This window comes from Aotus nancymaae, unplaced genomic scaffold, assembly GCF_030222135.1.
Source record: "Aotus nancymaae isolate 86718 unplaced genomic scaffold, 86718_ANA_hifiasm-v0.15.2.pri h1tg000077l, whole genome shotgun sequence".
Classification (NCBI taxonomy): Eukaryota; Metazoa; Chordata; class Mammalia; order Primates; family Aotidae; genus Aotus; species Aotus nancymaae.
The window spans coordinates 7541684-7563501 of record NW_026988492.1 but is presented as its reverse complement, the minus strand read 5'-3'; the positions used below and the strand labels follow the sequence as shown (position 1 = coordinate 7563501).

At 40.2% G+C, this 21818-nt stretch overlaps 1 protein-coding gene across 2 annotated transcripts in view; it reads right to left on the bottom strand.

Annotated features, from left to right (window-relative positions):
• Window positions 1-250: 250 nt before the first annotated feature.
• ODAD2 (outer dynein arm docking complex subunit 2) overlaps window positions 251-21818 on the bottom strand; it is a 142490-nt gene continuing 120922 nt past the window's right edge. For both annotated transcript variants that reach the window (XM_012474187.3, XM_021676441.2), the window contains one exon: window positions 251-693. In XM_012474187.3, coding sequence (XP_012329610.2) covers window positions 580-693 — 114 coding nt within the window. In that variant the 3' untranslated portion in view covers window positions 251-579. The remainder of the gene's footprint in view (window positions 694-21818) is intronic.

Below are 21818 nucleotides of genomic sequence, written 5' to 3'. Positions count from 1 at the left end.
TACATTGTTCTTTCAGATGTTTGCTAATATTTAGGAGAAATTTGGGATGACCTTGGGATGATCTCTCTAAGTCCAGCTGCTTAACTCTAAATTCTATTTAATAACAGTTTGTGAAATCAGCACATCTCCTCGGAACTCTCCCGTGGGTTGCAAGTGATCAAACAGACAAAGCCATAATGACAGGATGGTTAGATTGGTTTAACAGAAAGGGAATTGTAGAGACATTCATGAACAACCATGAAACTAAACATTGGAAAGGCCATATCCTTTATTAAAACCACCACAAATACAAAAGCATCACTGTACTATATATGTATACTGTATATGTATATTCTCAAATTCTCAGAAACTTATCACAGATTTATTGGCTTTCCATCTTATTACATGTCATATCCCTCAAACATTAAATAGAAGCAAAAGTCTCCATGCAATTTTCAGATGAAAAACATCCTGTGTGTTTTCATTTAGACGGTTGAAAGGATTTGCTCATAAAGGTTTCCCAATTTAGGCTTCCTGGTCATGGGAGTGACATGTCCTGTGCCATGTAGAATTTGGTAGCTTGTAATGTCCATTTAAAGTTCAAGTGTATCTTGCCTTCTCTGTAGCAAGAGCCAGCCTGCGGATATTGGATATACAACCAGCTGCAGCTTCCTGGAGATCCTGGTCAGGGGACCCAACCATATCCAGTAGAAGCTGTCACACATAAGGAGGAGGAAAAGGGACACAAGAACACAAGCATTAAAGACATAAAGTTAGGCTATGAAAATAATTTTCAATAGTAAATATTTTTTAAAGCCACCAAAAAGCATAAGAAATTCCATTTGAGCAAATGCAAATGTAAACCGTGCTTAATCAGATGCAGGAATTCCTCAAGCACTTCTTACTTTTCTGGAGCTGAATTAGAATCCTTCCTCCCCAGTTTCTCTGGGTATCTAACTGCTGTTTTGGGCTTCTGCTTCTGAAATTTCTCTTGCATCCTTTCTGGCTTTTCCACCATTCAGAACAAGCCAACAGCATACCATGCTTAGACTAGTAGGGCATCCACTTAGGTTTAATCTCTCTGAGTTCCAATCCATCTGATCATGTCACAACCTCAATTTATCAGTCACTTACTAGGGACTTTCAGTCACTTCCAGTGCCAACTAGCTAGAGCTGATCTATTAACTGGTACTTGAGTGTTTGTGCCCTCTGGCTTCAATACCTTTCTAGCTACTCATCTTTCTCCTCTTCTCCAAAATCATGCTTTCCCATTTCTCTTGACTTTATTGGTGCTATCCCCTATCTAAAATGCCTTCCCACCCGCTTCTCTGGCTTGGTAAATTTTATTCATCTTTCAAAACAGACCTAGCCAACTTTTCCTCAAAGCCTCCATGATCTCCATTAAAATGCCATTTATTCCTCATCAGGCCCTCAGTAGCAGTTTACTCAAATGTCTGTTGCTACACATATTTTTCCTTTTTTAACAGATATTTGGCTTAATGCTTTCTGTCCTTCTTTAGATTGTAAGTGCTTAAAGAAACTTACCGAATCTAATGCATAGAGGACAAATAAATGAATTAGAACATTTAAAATCTACCAATTATGAGTCTAATTAATAGTCCTGGTAAAAGATTTTTTAAAAGTAAATTTGAATCACATATTTTTCTGCACAGTAGCATTTGAATGCAAATGTGGTAACGCCAGAAAATGAGGATGATTTGATAAGCAAAGAAATCTTATAATGAAAAATATCATGAAATGTCTTACGTATGCCAAGCTTAGGGTGTGGCTTTTACTCTATAGGTAATAAAAAGAAGTTATTTAAGCACTTTAATCAGGGGAGTGACATAGTCATATTTGTATTTTAGAAAGGTAATTTTTACAGCAAATTATAAAGTATGGACTGTAGAGAAAAGAGGTGGAAGGGTACTGTATTACTTCATGTAGAGGTGACAGGAAAGAATAAAAGGTAAGGATCATGAGGAAGGAACAAATTCAAGGGATATTTTTGAATGTAATAACTATTCAATAAATGGCCCCAGAACAACTGCTTATCCAATAGAAGAAAATAAAAATGGTAATCTCACATCATACATAAATATCAATTCCAGATAAATATCAATTCCAATCCTACATTAATGATGCTGTAGGACTCTCTTCTTAGTTCAGCTAAAGACAGGGTCCTTGTCCCAAGGCCATGAAAAATTAGGCTCACAGACAATTTGAAGGGGGAGAAAAATGGAATTTATTGGGCAAAACGGGGGAAAATGGCAACAGGGACCCTCTGCAAAGCCAGAGTCCCTGCTGGTGTGCTTCCTGCTTCGCAGATTGAATCTCAGTTATCACCCACAAAAAGGAGGGGCTGGGCTCTCCCTGCTGCAAACAGCAGGAGCTTCTGTGGCTCCACCCCAGTGAGCATTCCTCCCAGTGCTCAGGCCATTTGAAGTTTCCCTGGGGACCCCTTCCCACCTGGCTGTCTCAATAAGATTAGATAAGAAAGGGATAATGCTAAACATTGAGAAGGTTGTATATAAGAATATCTTGTTGTTCAAATTGGGGCAGTGAGGAATGTCTGCCCTTTCATTCCCTTGACCTCCCATTGTCACTGATCTTCACACTTCAGCCATCTACCTTCAGGGTCATACCTGGGTCCTGATTTTTCATCACTTTTATTTTTATTTATTTATTTATTTATTTAGAGACGGAGTCTTGCTCTGTCACCAGGCTGGAGTGCAGTGGCACAATCTCGGCTCACTGCAACCTCTGCCTCCTGGGTTCAAGCAATTCTTCCACCTCAGCCTCCTGAGTAGCTGGGACCACAGGCGCGTGCCACCACACCCGGCTAATTTTTGTATTTTTAGTAGAGTCGGGGTTTCACCATGTTGGCCAAGATGGTCTTGATCTCTTGACCTTGTGATCTGCCCACCTCGGCCTCCCAAAGTGCTGGGATTACCAGTGTGAGCCACCGCACCCGGCCTTTTCATCACTTTTAACAGTCTGACCTCCAAACTCTGCGACCACAATGTCTCCTCCCACGATTTGGCTATGCAACCATCTTACTTGTTTGTTCTCATCAGGATCTCTTGTTCATGGGCTCATACAGTTTTTCTTTAACCATCTTCTGTCTTCACTTCCTCCAACCAGCTTAGATGGCACAGTCCATCTTTTGAATCATTCTCATTACCAGTTTCTTAAACCTCCTTATGACCTCCATCCAGGAAAGCCATCAGTGTCCATAAATCCAACTCTGTTCTTCCCTGTGCCTTCACCAATAACTGAGCCCATGGAAGGCTGTATGTCAACAACAAGGCAAATCAGTCCACTATCAGTTCAGCCTCAACTGGATTCTCATTCACTGCCCAGCAATCAAAATTTGTGTCTCTCTCATTAGGTTACTTTCCCTTTTCAATGCCTCTTTTAAATCTTCCTTCTTCTTCAATCTCCCATTCTTCCTTTTAGCCCCCATTTCCAGAAGATGACCAATAAGGTCTCCCTCATAAACTCGGTAGAAGCCATTAGATAGAAACTACTCTTCCTAAAACTGCAACTATGCCAGCATCTGAGCAGATCTTTTTATGCTACCTTCCAGTTACAATGGCTCTCTCCTATCCAAGGCCCACAATCCACTTGTATTCTTTATCCATTCTTATTCTTAGGACATTTTACTACCAAATACTCCCTGTCTCTCTTCTCCTTCAGCTTTCACCTCTTCCTTTCTAATGATTCCATTATTTAAACACATGTCTTACACATTAAAAATAAAACAAAACAAAAAGACACCACTTTGACCCCATTTTCTTCCCTTTCTAGCCAAATTTCTTTAGAGTTGTTGTCTGGAATTCCTATCTCTAGTCTTAAATTCCATCCCACTCACTCCAGGCTGCTTTCTGCCTTCAGGTCTCTTCTGAAATGACTCTCTCAGAGGATGTCGGTAACTTCCTTCCATGTGGCTAGCAGTAGTGCACACTTAGGAGTTCTCATCCTATCTGACCCCTTAAAACAGCATTTGATATAATTGGCCACTTCCTCCTTCTCTGCCATTGGCTTCTTCTACCATACTCCCCTGCTTTTCCTCCTATCCATTCATTCTCATCTTCTCAATCTGAATCGATGGCTCTTTCTGTTTCTTCCAAACAAAAATTGTTAAGAGATGATCAGCACAAATTCCTCTTCTGTTTTCATTCTGTTCTCCTTCCCTAGATGACATCTTTCACTACCTGAATTCAAACGGCATTCATATGGAACCAGCAACTAAATTTCTATCTTCACCCCAGAACCTTCTTTGGAATGGAAAACTTCATATCCAACACTTCTTAGCCTTCTCCACTTGGAAGTCTCATAGCCACCTCAAGCTTAACAGATTCCAAATGAAATTTTTTATTTTTTCTATATAAACATGAATCTCTTTCCAAGTATTTTCCTGTAGCAATAATAGATGTTATCACTTAGTTGTTCAAGACGGAAATCTCCCTGCCTCACACTCACTCCCACCCTCATCTCCCCTGTGCTGCAGCCAACTGATTATCATATTCTTGTGCTTCATCTGCCTACACATCTTTCAAAGTCATTCACTTCTCTTTATTGCCATTGTCATTCATCCCAGCAAAGCCTACGACAGCTTCCCGCTGTCCTTGCACCCTGTCTTGTCCCTGTCTGATTAACTCTTCATACTGTATCTAGCGTAATTGCCTAAACTGGGAAATTCACTAATAAGAGACAATGTTTTTGAGAAACAGGAGGGAACAAGACATGATCCATCTTCTGAGATTCAAGAGAAAGATTCTGTTCTGCATGAGGGAAACGGGGACATTTGGAGGGGCTCGTGCCTTGAGAGTTTTGTATTATTATTTTTCTCCAGCATCATTCAATATCCCCGGAATAAGACAGAGGAAATAGATCATAGGAATGTGATTCATTTGAACAGCCATATGGTCTGTGCTGGGCTGGAAGGGAAGTGAAAACAGGAGGCTACTGATTGCCGGGAGAATTAGGAAGCGAGGCCTCAATGATGCAGGAAAACAGTTTGGTGGGATCAAAGCATAGGAAAGGGGTGAAAATTAGACATTCTAGTCAGCAAATGAGATATCTGGAGATTTTACAGATAAAGTTGCTTTGAGTATTGACAAGATCCAGGGCATGGCCATGGAAATGTAGGTCAGTATAAGATTGTTATGCAGCTTTTGTTTTTGCTTTTTTGAGACAGAGTCTCACTCTTTCACCCAGGTTGCAGTGAAGTGGTGCAATTTTGGCCTACTGCAACTTCTGCCCCTGGGTTCAAGCGATTCTTCTGCCTCAGCCTCCCAAGCAGCTGGGATTACAGGCATACAGCACCACACCCAGCTGAGTTTTGTATTTTTAGTAGAGACAGAGTTTTGCCACGTTGGCCAGACTGGTCTCGAACTCCTGACCTCAGGTGATCCACCCGCCTCCGCCTCTCAAAGTGCTTGGATTACAGGCTTGAGCCACCATGCTCGGCCTGTTACACAGTTTTATACATACACGCAGATGGATGTGTGCACCCATACACACTCAAATATTCTCATTCTGTCTCTCTCTCTGTAGGAAAGGGAAATAATGGAAAAATAATGGGCAGGAAGAACAGAGTAGCCACTGTCTTTGGTTATCCTAACACACAGCTTAGATGTCTTTGTATAGCTATTCACACTTAAATCCCTTTCCTAGCTTGCAACTTTTAACTCATGATCTATGGTTCAGAATTTTTATTAACCTCTTTTTTATACCTCAATTTACTATATAGTCAGTTAAAGTTATTTTTTAAAAATTTGTATCTATTTAGAGGGTACAAGTGCAGATTTATACTCTTCCTCCCATTTCCCATCTTTTGGAGTCTCCAATGTCTATTATTCCATGTGTACCCATTTTTTAGCTCCCACTAATAAGTGAGAGCATGTGGTTTTGACTTTCTGTTTCTGAGGGATTTCACTTAGGATAATGGCCTCCAGTTCAATTTATGTTGCTGCCAAAGACATGATTCGTTCTTTTTTATGACCGAGTAGGCATTGCATGGCAAATATATACCACAATTAAAAAATCCAATCCTCTATGGACGGGCACTTAGGTTGATTCCATATCTTTGTTACTGTGAATACTGCTGCAATACACATACAAGTGCAGGTGTCTTTTTGACAAAGTAATTTCTTTTCCTCTACGTATATATCCAGTAGTGGGATTGCTGGTTCAAATGGCTGTTTATAGACAGTCTTTAAGGCAGATATAACTTTATAAAATTTAGGCGATTTCTTCTACATACATACTTCACACCATTCAGACACCATTTTTCATACTCACACAGCTTTTACTGACCTCCTTGTAGCCCATATCCACCATGGTCACCTTTGTTATCCTGGAGTATGACGTGCCAACTGTAAGCCTGGAGATTTCACTCCTCCACATCACCACTAAATCATTGAATGTGAGCGCTGCCAGCCTGGATCCCAATGGATCCTGATATTCACATGTCTCTGTGCCCAATGGGCCTGTTTTTTTCCTCACTTCTACTTTCTGATCTTTAAATTATTTCTTATATCAAAGCAAAACGTTCCAACTAATTTCTTGGTAAATCATATAATCAAGGGATTGACCTGATCCCTCGATTACATAATTGTACAACCCCTTGATTATAGGATTTTTAAAAGTTATTAATTTCCCTTTACATGACTTATTTTCTCACTCCTTTTCCCAAGTAGATGGTTCGTAAGGGTTCATGAGTCCCTGTGTTGACTCCACTGTTACACAAAATATAGTACAAAAACTCTCCCAACAGTCAATCACTTTAATAGACAACAATGATTACTTTATGAATTTTGTCATTACAGTCAGGTCATCACAATGAATAATGCCAGTTACCTGTAGGTGTTTCTGGGTCCCAGATTAGAGGACCTAATGCTACACTAAAAGCTTGATTTCCACAGCGAATGACATTTAGAAAAAAAATCCAGTCTACAATTGCCCTATATTTGTTGTTTAGGTAATGGGAGGAGAATAGATTGCTAGCTATAGCAATTCCATCTCCCTCCCACAGCCACCTGCCTTGCTTCCGCTCCAGTCCCTGGCCTCCCCTCTCACATTTCTTGTTATTGTGGCTTTTTAAATCTGGAAAGAAGTGAAATAGAGTCCAAGCGGCGAACCCCAACTACCTGAGAAGGAATCTAGATGCCTTATGGTGCTCACTCCTTCCCAGAAAAATCAGTATCAAACTGTAGTCAAAGGTATGGGTTTTGAGGTCACAGCATCTTGGATCTGTACCCTGACTCTCCCAGTTACTGGGCACATTATTGAAACTCTTAACCCAACCTACTCATATGTGTAAAGAGATCACCTACCTCGGAGTGTCATTGCAAAGATGAATTAAACATACAACTTTGATAGATGTTTAAACACCTGTATCCACAGCCTCTTCTTGTCTTTATGTCCTTTGGTCTTTCCCCTTCCTGTGTCATCTGATGATTTCCCCCAGCCTTCTGTAAACCCAAGTCTACAGTGTGTGAGGGAAGCATGGAGGAGCACAGGTGGGGGAAATTTACACTGGCAAGGGCAGAGGACTCCTTATGGGACAGAAAAGAGCAACAGAAGGAGAAGGAATGAAAAAGGGAGAAAGCGAGAACTTCTATCCTGTTTTGAAGAGTTTGAGGGGCTTGAAGCAAAAAGGTTACTTTAGAAGCAACTCTGAGGTGAGAGAAATATACTGAGTATAAGCAGGATTAAGGACTTAAAGTTTAATAGTACATGACTACTCTATCTTCAAGAGAGAGTGAAACTAGGATTCAAATTACTTTCAGGCCAGGTGCCACCTATAATCCCAGTGCACTGGAAGGCCAAGGTGGGAAGATGGCTTGAGACCAGAAGTTCAAGACCATCTTGGGCAACATAGTGAGACCCTGCCTCTATCCAAAAAAAAAAAAAAAAATTAACCAGGCATGGGTGTGGTCACATCCACCTGTAGTCCAAGTAGCTGGGTGGGTCTGAAAGGCTGAGGCAGGAGGATTGCCTAGGTCTTTAAAGCTGCAGTGAGCTAAGATTGTACCACTGCAATCTAGCCTGGTTGATATGAGACCTCGTCTCTTAAAAAATATATATTTTCAGTTGCTATTGGGTTTCTAGGCTTTCGTTTCTCTGACTGCATTTTCAGGTCACAACTGGACCACGAGGCAGCCTGGCTTCATATGGGTCATACATTTGAATCACATAGTTCAGTGCCCAATACAAAGCAAATGCTCCATGAATGCTACTCATACTCATGGTGATTATTTTGCCGGTTCAGAAGTCTGGTTCTGGCGTTTATTTCCTGGAGGGTTGGCCTGGTTAGTCTGGAAGAAAGGAGGAATTTTGGCCCTAAGGTCAGTCTAGCTTCTGTCAGCACCTGCTCCAGGCCCTGCCTTGTCACTGGTTGACCTCCATGGATACTGATGGCCCAGACTCCACGTGGCACTGGCTGCTGCCGCCCTGTACAGCTCCCTTGGAAAGGAAACCCTTGATCTGATGTCTGTCAAAATCTAGCCTGCGTTTTGCCCATCCTCCTTTAGACCTGGTCATTGTTCTGCAGTCTCTACTTGGGCTTTCCAAGAGTCAGTTATATTTATTCCCAAACTCTTGATCCAGTTACATAATTTCACACTGCATAAACCAATGGACTGTGTCAAGTATCTGAGTCATAATGTTTGGCATACAGAAAGCTGCTGTGTGGTGGCTATTCTCAGAGCCAACCAGATAAGGATTGCTGGAGAGAGCATCTCCTGTGTGTTCACAGGACTTAATTAGAAGAAAACATTTAGTCTAAGCAGGTACGCTTTTTGACTCTACTCTATAAATAAATTTTTTTTTATTTGAGTGACGTCTAGTCCTGAGTGTACCAAGAGGACTACTCTTCTTAAGTTTCTTACATTAAACACAAGGCTTCATGCTATATCCCATATGCTGGTTGGTTGAATTTTAGCTTAACAATTAAACCAATGAAGCCCAGCAGCTGACTATCTTTTTTTTTTTTGAGATGGAGTTTTGCTCTTGTTGCCGAGGCTGGAGTGCAGTGGCGTGATCTGCAACCTCTGCTTCCCAGGTTCAAGCCATTCTCCTCTCTCAGCCTCCCAAGCAGCTGGGATTACAGGCGTGTGCCACCATACCCGGCTAATTTTGTATTTTTAGTAGAGATGGGGTTTCGCCATGTTGGTCAGGCAGGTCTCAAACTCCTGAGATCCGCCTGCCTCGGCCTCCCAAAGTGCTAGGATTATAGGCATGAGCCACTGTGCCTGGCCAGTAGCCCACTATTTTAAAGAATTATAGGGCCAGGCGCAATGGCTCACGTCTGTAATTCCAGCACTTTGGGAGGCTGAGGCAGGCAGATTACTTGAGGTCAAGAGTTCAAGACCAGCCTGGGCAAAATGATGGAATCCCCATCTCTACTAAAAATACAAGAATTAGCCAGCCGTAGTGGAGCACACCTGTAGTCCCAGCTACTCAGGAGATTGAGGCAGGAGAATTGCTTGAACCCAGGAGGTGCAGGTTGCGATGAGCCAAGAAGGTGCCACTGCACTCCAGACTGGGCAACAGAGTAAGACTCCTTCTCGGAAAAAAAAAAAAAAAAGAAAGAAAGAAAGAAAAGAAAAGAATTATAGGATGGGCAAGATTGAATTTTTTTTTTAAGTAAATAGATAAAGAGAGGAAACGTGTGGCTTAGAATGGTGTATGAGAGTGCTTCCTTAAATTTACCTTGAGTGACTCATTAACGTCAAGCCCACAGGTTACCTAACATTTGCATAACATGAAATGATTTCATTAGCTACCAAGCTTACTATGTGCCAGGCACTATGATTTATTCTCTACTGCTGAATTTAGCCTGCTTTATTTTACTTAGTTAAGTACAGTCTCAATCAAGGGTATAATTGGAAGTCTAGGATTTTCTGTGTGCTCAGGGTCTGAATGGCTTAATATTTGAGAAGTACCCCATGACCCTCTTTGAGTTTTGCTGCTAGCTCACTGTATTGTTTTTCCCGAGTTTTACTTTATTGTCAGTGAATGTTACTCATTGCTTTGTTATACACCCAGAGGCTATGCATCTAATGCTGTTTTACAAATTGAATAAGGTTATGCTACTGTCCCAAACCACCATCTGAAAAATATGTAGCATATATGTGTCTTGGTTTTGAATTGGGCTCAGGAATATGCTTCTATTTTCCTAAGAGCCTCCCAAGCAAACTAAGGCACTAGTTTCTTTAAAACTAATAGAAATACTCGCAAAACAGAAACCCAGTACAAAATCCTGAATTTGATGTACCGCTGACAGAAATGAAAGTGCAGTGCGTGTTTTCAAATCACTAACACACGGAGCAAGGTGGGGGTGGTTTCTTATCTTTTGGTCATAAGTACATAAAAGGAATCATTTTCTTAGGAATGTGAGATACAAATTTGGTACAAATGAGTATGAAATTGGTATACTTTTTTGGTATCTGTTTTTTGATCTATAGACTTTCTTTCCAACAGTACAGACATTTTTAATATTCTAAGGGGCTTACCTTTTTGAAGTCCTTGCTCCTTTCAAATGTTTCTCTTTTTAATCCTCCGTCTCCCCTAAAACACACCCGAGGACTTTAAATTTATTGGGAGTTTCATATATACACGGAAGGAAAACTAGTCCCCATGCTTTTGAAAACTTAATTGCACAGAGCACTTTAAAACATCTTTCAAACAAATAACTTTTTACAACGTTGGAGCGAACGAGAACATGGGGACAGGCATAAGGAGTGGTTTGTAGATTGGGTTAACACCAATGCTTCCTCTGGTGTAAAGGGCTTTGATCTTAAGGTTCATGCCCTCGGCATGCAGCTGCGACCCACAGTTCACATCTCCTGGAAGGTGTGGCGAAGGTAGCATGGGAATCGGGTCTGCATTCAATTTTTACATTTCCCTTGAACAGTTTATGATTTTATATAAGATTTCAGTTGTATGAAAAATATGTACCAATTTGAGTGATAACAGATTTTCTTGTGGTTTGACTTGACATTGTTTGGGTGAACATAGCCTGGAAATAGGAGTTTTAATTAGAGCTGGATGAGCTCTGGAATATCAGCCTGCATACCAGGCTGAGGGGTTTTCCCAAAAGATCTTAAGTGCCCAGAGCTGATTTGAATTGTGAGCCCTTCTGACATTCTCCTGTTTACAAGGCATTGTGGTGACATCATAGCACTCATGCACCACCCCATAACAAGAAATACTTGTGTCTACCTATGGAATGGCTTCCCAACTATTCGGGTTGGCTGGAGTTCTGCTGCTATTCCAATGGAGACTCCACCGCAGTTTCTTGCACATCCAGACTCTGAGCCTTGGTAATTCATTTCATATGACAGCTCACTAGAGCCAGAGGCCTCAAAGCACAGTTAACATTTGCTGGTTGGGGCAAAACCTTTGGTTCTGTTGGTCAGTGAAGGGAGTCAAGGGTCTTGCCTTTATTGGTGTCTGTCCTCCTCAAGGTGATAGGTGTGCATGTGATCTGAGGTCCGTGTCTGCAAAACTTGGATCTGCTTATTTGATCCAGTGCTATGTGCAGACATTCATAAGTGTATCCTCTGGGTTTTCTTCCATGTTTCTTCATGAACTTTCCACCAGAGAGCTATTGTGCCCAAACAGACAGACAGGAGATTCACACATTGGGTCTATAGTATTGGGAGCAGAAATGGGATAAATAAGAGAGAGAGCCCTATTGACTTTCTTCCAAAAACGCTAGAAATGGAGAATGACTTGATGACTGGCTGGGTCAGGAGATTGTGGGATATTGCTCAATACCCTATATCAGAGGAAAAGGAAGTGACAAGTTTCTGCCTGCCCAGGGTAGAAGCTGATGTTGTCATTTGGAATGGCTTCAAGTTGCTCTTGGATTTTTATTCCTATTAAATACAAAGAATATCTGTGCACACAGGGGCTTCTTATATAAGAATGCTAAAGAAAGAATAGGATAAGGCTGGATTAAAAACACCTATGTGGCCAAGGTTGGTTAGAATTGCGTTTTGCTATTGGTTAGATCAAAGTACATATGACAATTTTCTGGGAAAAATGTGTTCTCATAGATTATGCAGTAAAGTGGCTATGAGTTTATGCTTTGAGTTCAGACAGGCTGAATTTGAATCCTGACTTTATGTCCTCCTAACTGTATGCAACCTGAGATAACTCTCTCTAAACTTTAGTTTTCTTATTAATAAAATTAGGATTTTTGATGGCACTTTCCTAATAAGATAGATGTGGGATTAAATGGGAAACTTAATGTAAAGTGCTCATGATATGTGCCTCTAAATTATGGCTATTACTATTATTATTGTTATTTTGAGTTGGAGATTGTTGTTGACCAGAGACATTAATATTTGCTGTTAGTTCATTTTCTCTGCTACAGTTCCTATTGGATTGATCCAAATAAGTGATTTTAATCTAGTATGTTGAAAATTAATACATTAACAGAAGGTTTGTGGTGTCCTGTTAGATGGTCAAAAACAAAAGTCAAGGCATTAGAACTAACACATCCCTATGTTTATTAAAAGAGATCAATAAGTTCTTATTCAAATTACTGTTTTCTCCTGTATCAGTCTCTAGGCTAGGAGAACATCAAATCCTGCTATGGATGGAATGTTTGTCCCCTTCTAAACTCATGCTGAAATTTAATTGCTAATGTAACAGTATTAAGAAGTGGGGCCTTTAAGAAATGAGTAAGTCCGGAGGGCTCTGCTCTTATGAATGGATTAATGCTGTTACGGAGGGATTGGGCTCCCAATAAATGGGTAAGTTTGTCCCCCATCTGCTCTCTGTCTCATGTACTTGCTCCCACCTACTGTACCTTCTCCCATGGGATGACTCTTGCCAGATGCTGGTGCCATGCTCTTGAACTTCCTAGCCTCCAGAACTGTGATACATAATGTTTTCCTTATTAATTACCCAGACTGTATTTGCTTATAGTAGCAGAAAATGGACTAAAACTCCACTAGTAAACAAAGACATGAATTAAATTATCTGGAACAATTCATAGATCTCCTTATCTGGAACAATCCATAGGTTTCCTCCAGATTCTAAGAAAATTGGCCTCTTGGTACAAACTCTGAATACAATGTCTGGATTTAACTTGGATTATCTTCCATTGGTGTGAGATTGAAAATCTGGGGGCTGTCTGTATTATATTGTTAGATCCATTTTCTGATAGACTATTTGGAAATAAATTTCTTGGGGAAAGGTTTTATATATAAAACAGTCAAACAGTGGAACAAGCTGGATTTCACTGTGACTTCTCCAGAATTCTAAGTCTCCAACCCTAACATGATCTCCAGGCCATTCAGCTTCCTACTTGACATTTCCACTTGGATATAAAAATGCACCTCAAAAGGGACAGAGCTGAATTCCTGATCCTCCTATTTCAAACCTTATTTCCCACAGCCTCCCCTACTTAGCTAATGCCAACTCATCTCTCTAGTTGGTTGGGCTGAAAATCTTGGCATATCCTTGACTCCTCTCTTTCTCTCATAGCCTTTATCCAAGCCACGAACAAAATTTGTTGACTCTACCTTCAAAATAAACCCAGAATCTGTGGTTATATCTTCTCATTACCTTCAACGGTCTCACCAACTACTATCTCTTGAAATGAATTTAATAATTAGACCAAGTTTTCAATCTGCCAAAAGACCTGGAGCTGACTTTCAAGGTGCAGCCTAGATAAAACAAAAATGCTCAGATTCAGAATGTAATAAAACCTTTCTTTCTCTTCAAGGGGAGACAGCAGAGAAGAGAAAAGACAGCTTACCAATCTGGGCAAATGGTAGCCATGAGTCTTTTTAAGAACTGACATGCCTAATACTCAACTCAGAAGTTCCTGGAATTGCTGCAACATATATTTCCTTCCAGCACGCCAAAACTTAGACTATTTTTGCTTTGCACACAATGACCTTATGAAGATGTTTTGATTTGGTTGTTGTCTTCATGACTAAGCTGTTAATGAGGAGGACAGGTAAAAAGGATTGAGTTGCAAATCTAGGTCAGCTTCACATAGGATAGGGAAAACGTGTGTACAGGAGCAAGATGATCCATAGCCTGGGTCAGGTTATCAGAAGCTGGAGATGTCTGTGGCAATATTTGAAATCCTTCACAAATTAGACTTTGCCCATGGCATGGAAAGCAAAAGGTGACTTGAGTTGATGTTTCCTACACAGTAAGTGGAATAGCAGCCCTTGCTAACACCTGAGCCACTGAATGTATGTTTTTCTAAAATATGAATAAAATCATGACTAAAAATGACACCTCATCTCCATAGAAAACAAACAAGACAAAAACGTTTTCATCCAAGCAGTAACCTCTACTCTGACATCGGACCTTGACCTCCTCAACTCCATTGATCTTCACTTCAATTCCACATTAATTAATCAACCATTCTTATGGTCACACCCGGACCTTAGTGATACCAGTGACTGCTTCATCTCTGCCTCTCATTGCTGTCTATCATAAATTCCAGATTCTGGAGGAGGCAGAATGGGATCAAGTACGTGGGAGGCACCGATCTACCAGTGCAGTCTCCCTGCTCTGGTCTACCATGTCACCTGCTTTTCTGTCACCAGGTTTAACTCTCTGTTCTCTATCATTCTTCTCCTATAGTGACATTACAAGTTGAAATCCTGGCTCTGAACCAGGCTTCTGGATCATGCACATCCATTGCAGCAATGGCACACACATTATGATCTCCAATTTCCATCGGCTCTCCATGTTGCCCCACCATCCACCCAGGTGTCTCTCTCATCAACTTTCTCTACAGCAGCTATTTAAAACCATCTCCACTCTCCTCAAATTACCTAACCCACCACTTCAGTTCCCTCACTCTCAAGCATATGTCTTTGCCTCCTACTTGGTGGGGAAAATAGAAATCACGAAAAGGGAAGTGGCCCAACTGACTGCCACCACACACACAGATTCCTGCTGCAAGTGCACCCGTCCTTTCCTCCTCCCATCTGTCATGTGGAAGAGGTGTCTCCTCCTGCCCAAGCTCATCTCCTTGCCCTCGTGCTCCGCATCCTTCTGCCTCCCTCTCCACCTCCTCTGGAAGCTGACTGCACCATTAGCCCCCAACTTTCCGGTATCTTCACTGTTTCTTCCACCCTCCTTCCTGCTCTTGCCAGTTAGCATTTAAACATCTCTGCTGTCTCAGAACAGAAACATAACAAACAATGGAAAACCACCAAGAACTCCTTTACCTCCTCTGCCAGCTAGCATCCTCACTCCTTTTCAGCCAAACTTTTCCAAGGGTGACCTCCATTTGCTGCCTCTATTTCCTTACTTCTTATTCCAGGTCACCCATATTCACTTTGCTATGCACCCAGGGGACACTTTTGGTTCTTGTCTTACATTACTTTTCAATAACACTTGTCCATCAGTCATGCTCTTGTGCTTAAAATATTCTCTTCTCTTGACTTTGTGAAAATAACACTTTCCTGATTGTTTGTTTGCATTTTCATCTCTTTAATACTTTAATTGCTTCTTTTTTGGAATCCTCTTTCTTAGCCCATGATGATATGACTCAGGACATCATGGTATGTCTTTCAACTTCCTCATTTTTTGTCTATACACCCTCCAAAGGAACTGTCCTTCACTCTCATTATTTCATGAACTACTGTTCTCAAATTTGTGTCTTTAAGGACATATATACATAGCAAGCATACACACACACACACTATATATACATATATATATTCCATGTCTCTACATTGTTTTCCAAGATGTTCAAAGCCATTGTGTCCCAAATGAGCTCTCATTTCTCCCCACAAGCAGATTTCTTCTATCTCCTTAAATCCTGTTGTCCAAGCCAGACATTTAGACATCATCGCTCTGCTCTCTTCCCCAGGCATCACATCCAAAAAGTCACAAACTTCTGTTGTTTTTACTTCTCAATTTATCTCTTGAATCCACCCATTTCTCTTCATCTCCAAGGATATCATTTTAGTTGCAACCACTATTCTCTCTCCCTAAACTACTGCCTAACTCATCTTCCAGCCCTGTTCCCATCCATTCTCAAATCAGAATAACTTCTAAAGGGCCAATGGGACCCACTGATTCTCCAGCTCAAAATATTTTAATGGCTCCCCAATGCCAAATTTTAATTCCCCAAAAGGGTTCACAGGAGTTTTCAGCAGGCTCCAGTTGATATTGTCCTCTTCTGTTCATCTTGAGCTTCTATTCTTTTTTCTGTGACTATATATTTCTTGTGCTACCTTAAAAGTTCTAACAAGTGTATTGGCCAGAAGGAGATGCAGAGGAGATGAGAAGTCATCAGAGAGGAAGGGGAGGACAAGGAGGTCATGAAATCATAGAAACCAGTGAAGGGCCACACTTGAAGGAAACGGAGATGTCAGTATTATACTATGCCTTGGGGAGGTTAAGTTCCTTGAAGGTCGAAAAGAGTACCTTGGATTCAAATGTTCGAATCATTGATTGGGAAATCTCTGAAGTTTCTAAGGCAAAAGCCAGGAGACAGTGAGCTGAAGAGCTAGGAGCAGCTGGGACAAGGAGGCTCTTCAGAGAATGCTACATCTCTGATATGGTGATTTCCACAGCGGGTGTGATCAATTGATAGGGAGTTAGGAGCTGAGCAAGTAGGCTAAGGAAGATTAAGACTAAATATGCAGAAGTGAGAGGGAATAGCCAATGTCAGAACTTCTAGCTTCTGGAGAAGTCAAAATGAGATCACCATTACAGAGGATGGAAGAGGCCAGGAGAAGGAATACTCAAAGACCAGAGGGAAGATGTTTAGACTGAAGGTAACTACAGGTAAGTCTGTACGTATGGGACAGGAAGTTGAGGTATTTTCTGCCTTTAACTTCATTGTTTTAAGTATCAAAGGCAAGTTCATGTGAGTAATATCCCTACTTAATGCAGACATAGGGTTATTGTTCATAATTTAACATGGAAGTATTTTAAAAGTAACAAAAGATATGCACCTTTTATTAGAAAGCAATTACCTTAATTATATAAATAAGTTTTTCATGGAATAAGTTTGTTTTGGTTTATAGCTTTACTCTAGGAAATGCTAAGAATTTGTATAATCTGATGCAAAACTGTCAAATGTTATCAAGTAAGAAATTCTTTAATATAAGAAAAATACCAAACTGACAATTATCTAAATTATATACATATTAAACATGAATAATTAGTTCCACAGTGTTCCTTAACATTAGAAAAAGTATAAGTTTTTGATGTTACATTTGTCTTTATATTTATCTGTCTTCCAAAGTGGACACATCGTTAGAAGAAATTCAAAACCAAAGACAAGGCAATATTTAAAATACACGGTGGAATACAGAATTCATCCTCCATGTGGATAAAGATAGAATAGGTAATATCCAGAAGAGATGAAGCCAAATAATTAAAAAGGAATAAAAAAGGAACAAAATCCTTTTGTTAAGCTATTTTCCCAATTTTATTTTGATTTTGGTTCAGCTTTCAAAAGTAGATTAATATAGAAAAAATAAAGTACAAGGCTGGAAAGAAGAGTACAATTTTTCTTCTTCGATGTCAAAGAAATAGCTTTCCCTGTTCCTACTAAATTGGAACTAAGCTCATAAGGATGAAAATAAATGACTAATTTCTTGGGAAATAACCTTAAGTGAAAGATTCATTTGGTCCAATAACTGCTGTTTTCAAACTCCCATTGACTTAACCTCATTCTCAAGGCCTCCTCAGTCTTTCCTTCCATTGTACCCTGTTGATATCGAGTGTACCTTAAGAGTCTGTCTTGTTATTTGCTACCAATTTGAGGAATGTTTTCCTTGTCTCATATAATTTTTTGGAAGGCTTATGTCAAATGTGGTTATTTCTTTTTTAAAACTTATTTCTAATGGAACTTGTCTAAGACCTTTAAAAATGAAACCTAAAAAATATTACAGTAAAATTTCACAAAGCAACGTTTCTACCCACTCTGAAAAAGTCCCCTGATAATCTCCTAAACATTTTTAATAAGCAACTAGCTATTAATTTTAGTCTTTTTGCTAAAATGATATAAAATGATGTCTTTCAATTTCATCTATACAAGAGCTTCACATTTCAGTGAAGAAATGGAATTGTAGAACCGAATGATCCTTCTTCCTCTCTGGCAAAGACTTGTGTTCATTTCAGAGCCCATCTTACATGATTTTTGCCAACTTAGGTTTTCAGAACTTCAGGGCTGGCCCTAAGCAAGGTATTCAGGCAGTGATAAAAATATTTTTTCTTTAAAGCAGTGGAACCCATTTTTTTCCCCAGACAAAAGTTAATTTTTCTATGAAATCCACATATATGTGAATACACGTATGTAAGATAAAATGGAACATCTGAACAGAAAGTAGAGCATAGGGTCTTGGAACTTTGCTGTTCCTTCTTGTTCCCCCTGGAGATCCTTGAAGTACCTTCTCCAACTCCATGATACTCTAAAAACTGTTCATCCGCATAATAGGAGCATGGCCTAATCCTTGGTCTCCACACCTCCTCGTTTCCTGGTTAGTCTTTCTCACCACATAGCACCTCTCCTTTCTGCTCACTCCTACCTGGTGATGGTAGCCTCCTCATGTTCCAGTCATTCCACACAGATGCTCAATTTGTACGTACTCTTCTAACAATTGCCTCAAACTACTGCACCATAGTCCCCAAAGCTCTTATTCTCTCAGAGAGTCTCAACTCAATATTTGGAAGAACACAGTTTAAACACATTCCTACTGAGTTTTAAGTGGCTGATAGATAGTCTCCTTAACCTTCCCAGATTTAAAATGTATATTTACAAATTTTAGAGAAGATAGTTTTACAGCCAAATCTTTAATTTATGAAATTTCAAATTATGTGGCTATATAATATGTACATTTCAGGCAGCCCAGTGAAATAGTTCTATTTAGTAAGGTCTTTTGGGGTCCCCTGAAATGACACATGCAGAGCATAGTTTTTATGTTATACTGACTCTTCTTAGTATCCTCCCTGGAGCATTGGAGTAGATTGCATCTCTAAGCCTTTTCTGGAACCAACCCAGAGTTCCTAATGGAGATTTAATAAAGTCATTCTTTCTATGGTGATCTTACTTTAATATCAATTTGGATCTGGGGCACTGAAATGGCTTATTTATGCCAATAGTTATTTTGTGTTAACATAGCTGTCTTCAGTGCACATCTTATTCGTCTGGCAAGATTCTTTAAATAATTTTTTTTCTCTAGTACATCTTTTGGATAAGTTGGGCTGGTGGGCAGGTCCTTGTTTCCTTTGTTCCATCAGGTAACAAGATGCAATGTTAAAGGCACTATGAGAAAAACACAGTCTAGCCCTAGAGAAGTGGATTGGGGAGGGAAGAGTCATGAGGAGGGATCTGGAGGCCAGTGGCCCAGGGGACAATGCTCCCAGAAGTCCATCTGCCTTTTGCTTGGATACATCTTTACGTCTGCAGATAATGCTACCTCTGCCTGTAACATTGATGGACTCGTCTATCACAACAATTCCTTGTTCTTTTCTGATACCAATTCAAATGTTCTATGCATTGGAGGTAACAATTACAAAATATTAAATCTGTACATTTTTTCATCATCACCCAGAATGACATTCCCCTGCCCAAATCCACCATTATGGACCCAGGAAAGGCAGAGGGGATAGAACCTTCAAGAATGAAGAAGATAATAGGAACAGTAGCTAACATTTCCACAGCAAGTGCATACCATGTATCAGGCACTACTCGAGGTGCCTTATACGATACTGATTCATTTGAAGTTCTCAGCAAACCTAGCTAAATTTTATTATTAACGTTCCAATGTATAGATGAAGAAACTGCAGCATAGAAAGATTAAGCAACTTGCCCAAAGTTGCAGAGCTTGGCAAAGTCAGGATCTGAACTCAAGCCCTAGATGCCATGCTCTTATCTTCATGCAGATGGCCTCCCTTGGCATAGGTGCCCACACAGAAGCAGCTGGTCTGGCCTGGTGCCTGGATGCCTGGTGTTGGCATTTTCTGAGGCATAGCGGGTCCTCCCTAGCCTTTTGGCCATCATGCTCATACACTATAGTCCCAGCCATTTGCCTTCATGTTTGCAATTGTTCCACTTAATGGAGCCTGTTTCTGCAAACTCTCCTTGTGGGTCCATGGGTATATGTGGCTCCCCTTTCCCCTGCATGCCATATGCAGCCCGTGAGGGCACCAGGACCTACCTGAGGCTCACCCCTCTAGGTGCCTGCCTTGACCCACAGTGCGTCATTGCTCCTGCATCATATTGGACTCATAGTCAAGCACAGTCAGGGCTTCCCCTGAAGGTTGGACCCCATACTTTCATCTTTACATCTTCAGGGGCCAACGCAGAGATAACTCAATAAACACGATTTTGAAGTTCAGATGCTGGGCATATTTCAGCTGCAGCAACAAATGAGACTGAGAAGATTTAAAAACCACTCCTCGGAAACCTTCCACTGATTTCAATTCAGAATCCTTAAAAAATATCCTTGAACAATTATCTGGTATACAATAAAGCTTATTAGCCACTCTTTTGCCTGGACACAATGTTTCTGGGTCTCTCTGGTTTGTTTCTCACAGCTTACTTGTACACAGACTTGATTTTATCATGCATGCCCTCTTTCAAATATCTTTAACTTCTTCAATAAGATAATTCCTAGTGCTGACCCTAGAAGCATACTGTCAAGGAATATGCCACATGCTGCTAGCTGACTACTTTCTCTCTTGTCCCTTGTGGCACAGCCAGGTTCTCTCATTATCCACAGCTCAACTTTTTCCACCTTCTTTCCTCATGTTGTATACACACACACACACACACACACACACACACACACACACACACATTTCTTTTCAATTACTTTGATATAGAACTTTGTCAAAAACATCCTGGAAATCTACATAATGATCTGACTGGCTCCCTTTGGTGTTACAGCATAAGCTACCTGTTAGCACATTTCCTGAATTACCAGAGCACACGTGACTAGGAATGCTATTTTTTTCCCTGTAAACTTTATTGCTCAATACATATGGCAAAAGAACTTAATGTTGCATTTCAGCAGGATACACTCACAATGCATATCTTATTTATTATGATCCCATGGTATGCTAAAGCTCTCATAGGTTAGAACTAAAGATCTCTTTTTCAGCATATCAATTTACTCTGACATAAGCAGCTACTGAGAAAATTATCCTACTTATCATGAAAGGAATAAGTAACGGGAATAATTTTTTTCAAATACTTTCAGTAAAGTCAAAAGGTATAAGAAGAAAATATCAGTACAATATGGCTTTTCCAACTTGGCAGGGGCAGGTGGAATCTATGATGAAATTGTTACCTTAGATTGGCTTTCTCCCTTGCCTGGCCGCACTTTTTGAAGTTTTTCATATACCACAAAATACATGATAAAGGGTAGTTCAATTTACTCTGAACCCCAGCAACATGGCCACGACATATTTAGAGGTGACTCCAGGGTGCATTCTCAAATATGGTGCATGCTTTCCAAATTTACAGTCTGATTTATTGCTGCCAGTTATGACTGCCAAATGCTTCTGACAGTGTGGCCAGTTTGTGGTGTCCCTAAAAATCATCAGCAATTTGAAAACATTAGCACCCGGCAATAGTCATACTTTGCAATGATTGCCTGTATTTATCACCTTACTTTTCCAGGGTACAAACTGAAAAAAAAAATCAAGGAGAGAAATTAAACTTCTCTAGCAGCAGAGAAAATACAGCACTGGAAATAAAATGCATTGTAGGAACTCAGCTCCTCCCTGTAGTCTTTAAAAATTAAAATAAACAATTTAAACTCTGTGGCTTATGTGGCTACATAGAAGAAAAATATTGTAAGTATGTATCTCTCCTC